The 7,500-nt window shown below is 35.7% G+C and overlaps 1 protein-coding gene across 1 annotated transcript; it reads right to left on the bottom strand.

The window, feature by feature from the left end:
• Positions 1–648: 648 nt before the first annotated feature.
• On the bottom strand, positions 649–4,752 carry LOC125047770 (ADP-ribosylation factor-like). The gene is made up of 6 exons (XM_047646206.1): positions 4,739–4,752; positions 4,525–4,617; positions 2,893–3,053; positions 2,422–2,502; positions 2,057–2,235; positions 649–1,065 (listed from the first exon to the last, which is right to left on the bottom strand). Exons 1-6 carry the CDS (start codon positions 4,750–4,752, stop codon positions 844–846), a joined length of 750 nt encoding a protein of 249 aa, XP_047502162.1. The 3' UTR covers positions 649–843.
• Between the last annotated feature and the right edge of the window lie 2,748 nt (positions 4,753–7,500).

Raw genomic sequence — 7,500 nt, 5'->3', positions numbered from 1 at the left:
TTTCATATTACTTCTTTATTAGCTTATCATCACCAATATTTTTGTTATCTTCCTTATTTTTCATCAATATTTACATTGTCAATAGCTTCCAATTACTCCTTCTCTTAACATCAGTATTAAAATTCTGTTATCAGAATTGTTAGCTCTACTATTACTAACTGCATTAGTACAGTGCCATCATTTTCTACCGCTATTATATTTTTACAAATATTATTTTGCTACTACCAGCAGTGTCATTGCTGTTTATTTTAATTGTTTCAGTAACTGATTTCATTATCGTTATTAAGGACGAACTTATCATCATTTTAGTATCATCATTTGTCACTATTATTATAAATGTCATTATGGCTGTTGTTGTCCGTAGTGTTATTGTGATTATCATCAATTTCTTGTATGGCAATATGATTGCCATATATTTTTATTATATTAACATCATTTTCATTGTTAGGCTGTAATATATTTTCATATGATGTCTTTATATCTTATTCTATGGTTTGTTATAACTATTTTCCTTGTTAGTATCTGGCCACTACCTAATTATTTCATAACTGCAGTGTAATTATCGCATATATTTACGATCCCTACCATGCCATGCACAATATGCAACTTCAGACAGAAAAAAAGCAAAAGAAAAACTACATGATATCATCTCGTTTATTAAAAGGTACAAAAACCTAGTACAGGTTTCCGTGAAATCTTCTTAAAATTAATTAAACCATTATGTGAATGAAAATGGAAATGAATAAAGGCAGTGAGATGAGTAATATACATGATAACCTCAATTATACAATCCCATGAATGTTTAGCAAGAAGGTTGTTCGTCTAATAAGCCCGTGGATATTGTCAACTCGACTTCTGAAGGAGGGTTATCATTAAGAACAGATAGTGACAGGATTCGTACAACCCGTCGGATGTCGTGGCACAGGTGGGTTGCAAGTGCCAGGGACCGACGTAATGTGCCAAGTTGAGGACCTCGCTTACACGGGATGTAGGGAGAGCCTCGGGTAAATCCTGCTTGTTGGCCATGACCAGGAGAGGGATTCCTACGACGCCGGTGTTCCGCAGCTGGAGCACGGAGGGACAGCGTGTTGTTAGGGGGTGGCAAGTGCGATGAATGAGGAGGGTGGAAGAAGAGAAGGAGGCAGAAGGAGAAAACATGAGGCGTTGAAGAGAAGAAAGGAGCAAAGTCCAAAGAATGAGAAGGGTGAATAAGGAAAAAGAAGCAAAGAGGTAAGAATGGGAAGGATAAACAGAAGACAGCGAAATACGAGGAAGGATGAAACAAAGTGGGAATCAAAATGTAGAGAATGAAATGGACGAACAGACAGCTAAAGAAGAATGACTGTGGAAGAAAAGAAATAAAATACAAACAAGAAAGAAAAAATGGGACTAAATTACGAATGAGAATATAAGACATGAAGGAGGCAAGATAATAAGACCGATACAAGACAATAAAAAGTTGAATACGTAGAATATTACAAGAAAACAAACAATAAAGAATGGGGAGGATGAACGAAGGTGGTAAAATATGAAAAGATGAAAGTTTCGAAGAATTGATGTGAAAAAAAGAAGGAATTAAGTTACGAATAAAGAGTTGTAAGAAAGACGAAGAGGAAGCAAACTGCAAATAATGAGGAGGATGAAAGAAACAACGGCAGTATATGACGAATAAAAGAGAAGGCAAATATGAAGGATGACAGGAAAGAAAGCGAAACACGAAGAATAAGCAAAAAGGGCTAAATAAGAAGAATAAAAGATGATAAAAGAAAAAGACAAAATACGAACAACGATAAATGAAAAGAAGGAAAATAATAGGAACAATAAAAGTAAAAGTAAAGAAGGTAATAAAATGATGAAGAACAAAAAAAGGATTATATGTGTGTGTGTGTGTGTGTGTGTGTGTGTGTGTGTGTGTGTGTGTGTGTGTGTGTGTGTGTGTGTGTGTGTGTGTGTGTGTAAATAAATATATATTGAATTTTGAAAAACAAATCTAACACTAATAATACCAATAACATCACAGAGACGACAACAGCGCACGCCGTGCCAGAACACCCACCACCCCCTGCAGTTCCTCCTGGGCGACCTCGAGCAGCCCTTCGTCAGTGCTGTCCACGACGTAAATGATGGCTGAAGGCTTCCTCAGGTATTCTCTGCGGAGTACATGCACGTTCATTCCGCCAAGATCCCAGGCAGTGAAGACGATGTTCTTGAATTTTAAAGTCCTGACGTGCAAACCTGGGAAGAAATACGTAGAATGGATATCAGATTTTTTTTCTTTTTTCTTTTTTTTTTATAACTTGTTACGCTGTTAAGATAACCCGAACAAAATGTCGGTATTTAAGTCTTTCGTGGAATATATATATATTTTTGATATGTAATTTCTGCTTTATTTTCATTATAAATCATGACATGTTCTCTTACCCGAAGCAAGTGTCTTTACCGTAACACTTCCAAGCTGAAGTTGATCGAGAACGGTCTTCTTCCCGGCACCTTCTAGGCCGACTGATCACAGAAAACGAGATTTTATTTGGTAACACTGTAAACTAAAGTATATTGCGTGTAAATAAAAAAACTTGCTATACTTGCAGATGTTAATTATTTAACGATTTCAAATATAGTGCAGTTTTTTCTTTTTTAGCAGAAACAGTGAGCATGAAGTTGAATATTATATTATAGAGACGAAAGGAAATTGACAACAAATACAATGTCACATAAACGCACACCAAGAAATAAACACATCAACATGTCGCATAAAATGCACAGTCATCAAATAATACAACAGAATGAAATGTACAAATCACCAACTCACCAATTACGATCCGGTATCGCTTCGAACGACGACACCGCTTTTTTATTTTGCTAAATAACACACCCATGCCAGTGCTGTATCACGTGACCAGCCAAAGCAACTGTTTCTGCCACGGAGATGGAGGCACCTATAGTCAACTCTCCAGGTTTTGTCAAGTTCTTGCTCGCCTAATGCCTTGTAATTGGCGCCCCGAAACAAGAGAAAATTGGCACATTTGCAGGATATTTTGCGACTGTGCTCTGCACTGAGAACCACGATCCGTGACTCATGGTATGTGATCAATACGCCTCATGGCGCATAAGGCCATGATCCTTAGGGGTAACTCGTGCGTTTTAAGACAGAACATGGAGGAAGGCGGACCCACACGTATAGGCCTACATATGAACACCCAGAAGTACATGTAGACACACACACACACACACACACACACACACACACACACACACACACACACACACAAACACACACAATATATATATATATGTAAGTGTGTGTTTGTGTATATGTATATTTTAGTGTATATATAGATATACATACAAACACACACATATATATATACATATAGTTATTGTTACTTTAAGAAATTATTTTACACATTGCTTACAATACAGACATGCATGTGTATGTGTATGTATATATATGTGTATGTGTGTGTGTATGTGTATATATGTATATATACATATATATGTGCATGTATGTATGCATGCATGTGTATGTATACATATATATAGTCATGCATTTACGTATGTATGCATGTAAATATACATACATGTGTGTATATGTATATATATATGTATGTATAGAGATATATTCAGACGATTTAGGTACTTTTTCAAATTTTAAGTAATTTTGATTTGAGTGACTACACACACACACACACACACACACACACACACACACACACACACACACACACACACACACACACACACACACACACACACACGTATAAGTAAGATTCACTTCGCAAGAATTTCAGTGTGAATATTCATCCCTGTACAATGTCGACTGACAGGAAATTCTGTTACAGAAAAAAAAGAGCAAGGTTATATGTAGAAAAAAAAAAAAAAAAAAAAAAAACATGTGGTTATCTAAGGAGGAAATGAAGTTGTAACATAGGATGAAATTGATAACATTAGTTGAAAAAAGCAGATTTAATAGATTCAACTTCCGAATTAAAATGTACTTTGGAGATACTTATGAACAATAAATAAGATGAGGTATAACTGTTGTGGCTAAATTGAGCTTCTGTGTGTGTGTGTGTGTGTGTGTGTGTGTGTGTGTGTGTGTGCGCGCGCGCGCGTGCGTATGTGAGTGTGTGGGTGTGAGCGTGCGTATGTGTGCGTATGTATGTGTGTCTGTTGTGTTTGTGTGTGTGAGTGTGTTGTCAGGTTTACCGCTACGGTGGGAGACCTACTGTACTGTACTGTATCGAATACAGTAAATTGATATATGAAGCAGTGTACTGGTGTCAGACTGACTGTTGCAATATCGGAAATATCAGACAGACTGTTGGATTCAAACTGATCTGTGATGCATTATTTCGGCCTCAGTGTTAATAAAGATAATAATTAAGGTAATCAAATAAGACAATCGACATCTAGTGATATGGGGTAATTTTCTAGGAGATGTAGAGTATGACATGTAACTAAAGCATAAAGATGATACAGACTGTTTTGACAAGTAGTGCTAAAACTTTGGGTAATATCGAATACTTAGGTGAGCCTGGGTTATCAAAAATTGTGACACGTGTAACTGCACCTTGGGTAACTTCGCACATTATCACAAGTATATCTAAATCTTGGGTACTATCGAATCACACAAAGAGTATAATTAAAACTTAGTTAAAACAGAAAGTATAACGAGTATAACTAAAGCCTAGATATATAAATGGAGACACTACTTCTCATCCCCCCCCCCCCCCCTTACCATACCAGACACATCCTCTGCCGTCAAATCATAGAGAGAAAGTTGTCGTACAGCTGGCAGACAGGAAAGACCCGTAGTGTAACAATCGTTATAATTATAAAGATTTTGCTAGATCATCTCTACACCGTTCCATCACTTCTCTGACTTGCTAATTGTGTTAATTGTGTCGCTAAATTATTATCTTCATTACAATCGCCAAATCCTGGGGAATAAAAAAGGTATTATAACATGATGGTCAGTTTATCCTCATTAATCCAGTATCATATAATAATAAATTGAATCTGAATTATGCTCACAATCACTAAATTCAAAGGGTAGACCTATTCAGAAACGATCTGAATACAAAGTAACATGTGTACGAAGATGAGCTAAAATTAGGCAGTAAGGTGTATACGTAAAGACTGGTGGGAGAATGTGTCTAAAAAAAATTTAATCGTGAATTCACTACATCCTCAGTAATATAGAATTACCTGCCTGTACAAAAGAAAGATATCGTTTTCATTCAGGTCTCAAAAAAAATGTTTTATCCAAAATCTAATTATAATAATTATATAAAGAGGGCAATAATACAGAAGAAATTACAAAGATATTAAAGTATCGTTTTTCCTCTTCTTAACCTCCACTTGTAATAATGACGAATCCTCGTTACGAATGCAGTAATGATGCTTCCTGGTTATTTGATAATCTGATCCAATTCATGAATGCTTATGAAAGATGTATTAGTTTACTGTTGCATTTGATGTACCCAGTGAATTAACTCTTGTCTTCTTATTCATAACATGCGTCCCTTGATACACAACATGGCCTTTTCTTTTGTTCTTATTGTAGGTAAGATAACGTAATATTTCACATAATGCTCCTGACGAAGTGACAGGGTAAGCTGAAGTAGGACATAAGAATGCTGGCTGGTCCTTCTGACAGGTTTTAAACAAACAATTGGATCTATCTATACAAGTGATGATAGTTCTAATAAATATAGTGTTGTTAGTGTTTATAGGCAAATGTACTGAGTCATTGTAACAAGAAAGTTACAGCCACGATCTTTTACTTTATCAATCGAATTTCGAATTTCGTCTCGAAAAGCGTATTTACTGAGGCTTCACTTAAGAAAGGAAATCGTAATAATACTACGTCTTTAGAGGTAACAAGCTTAGAGGAATGTGGTCACTACTGTGAGATTTGGCAATATTTAATTATGATGTAATTACGTTAAATGTATATATAAATGGCAGCATATTCTACCTAGAAAACCGGGAAGATTTCGAAACGACTGGGTCATCCTCTCTCACCGAGGTTCTTTTATCTGCAGTCCCTTTCTTGCTGTCATGTAGAGGTTCCATATATGATGCGTGTATGGTAGGTGTGGTCGAGATGAGAATTACAATAGAGACATCATAATTAGCGTAGATCACAGATGAGGGGGCGAGGTAGGATGCTGAGACACAAAGACGAGGCGGAACTGTTCAGCAGCCGGTCTCCTTGAAGGTCGTTATTCAAAATGATAACAAGGTTAAGAGCAAATAACGCAGTAAAGCCGTTCGGAAATTATGCACCCCGTTTACATGGATGGAAAAATATATAATGATACGAAGTAGGACTTTTTAGAAACAAGACATTGGGTGTAGAGTTTAAACAAGGATAATAATTGATGAATAAAATATGACGAAAAGAACACAAGAGAGAATAGAACCAAATGTCAGAATATGGATGATGAGAAGAGGGGCAAGGAAGACAGAATTATCATCATCAACCACGACGATATTCAAGCTGGTCGCTGATTGGCTAAATTCGCAGTGCTCGATTATGATTGGACAAATTCCCATTGCTGGTTTGTGATTGGATGGATTTTTCAGTGATGGGCTATAATCGGTCAGTTTTTTGTTGCTCGATGGTGATTGGTCGAATTTTCGTTGTTCGATCTCAATGGTCCGAATCATCGCTGCTGAAATACGATGTTCCGTAACAAACCCACGATGCTAATTTGCCAGATATGTCTCTCTTGTTCCCAGACTAGCAATAGCCTCTAATTAGATGGCCATGAGTAATGGCTCTTAATTAATTGATCTTTATGTATCAGATAAGTCTTCTTGATTACAATCTCGAGAAATATAATTTGTTATTTAAATATACTTGCAACGACCTTCTTATTGACATAAATAACTTGTTCTGTGTTTTAATGTTTCAGGCAGACCAGTAATTTATGTATTCCAACAACACAATGGTATATATTTGCTTTATCATTAACCTTATCCACAATGTATGATAGATAATTGTAGTAATTTTACTGCGTTGCTGTGCCTTATATGTTTGAAGCTCAACTGCAGTTTAACTGTTAGTTTGTTGACTAATCAAACTTACGCGCATATGCATTGTATGCATATGAATAAGTATCAAATATCTTTGCATACACACGTGTATAGCGAAAGTACGATAGATGGTTATATATATAGTATTGACAGATGTATTAGTGTGTGTATCATGTATATTAAAGATATATATGTGTGTAAACAAACACACACACACACACACACACACACACACACACACACACACACACATATATATATATATATATATATATATATATATATATATATGAGCACACACAAGAACATCTGTGTACAGATACATATACATACTGTATATATGAATATTCATATATCTGCGTGTTTGCAATTTTATAAATGTGTGTACACACACACAATATATATATATATATATATATATATATATATATATTTATATGTGTATACATATGTATA

Source organism: Penaeus chinensis, chromosome 42, assembly GCF_019202785.1.
Source record: "Penaeus chinensis breed Huanghai No. 1 chromosome 42, ASM1920278v2, whole genome shotgun sequence".
NCBI classification, from domain to species: Eukaryota; Metazoa; Arthropoda; class Malacostraca; order Decapoda; family Penaeidae; genus Penaeus; species Penaeus chinensis.
The sequence above is the reverse complement of the archived record's forward strand: the minus strand, read 5'-3'. Positions and strand labels throughout refer to the sequence as shown.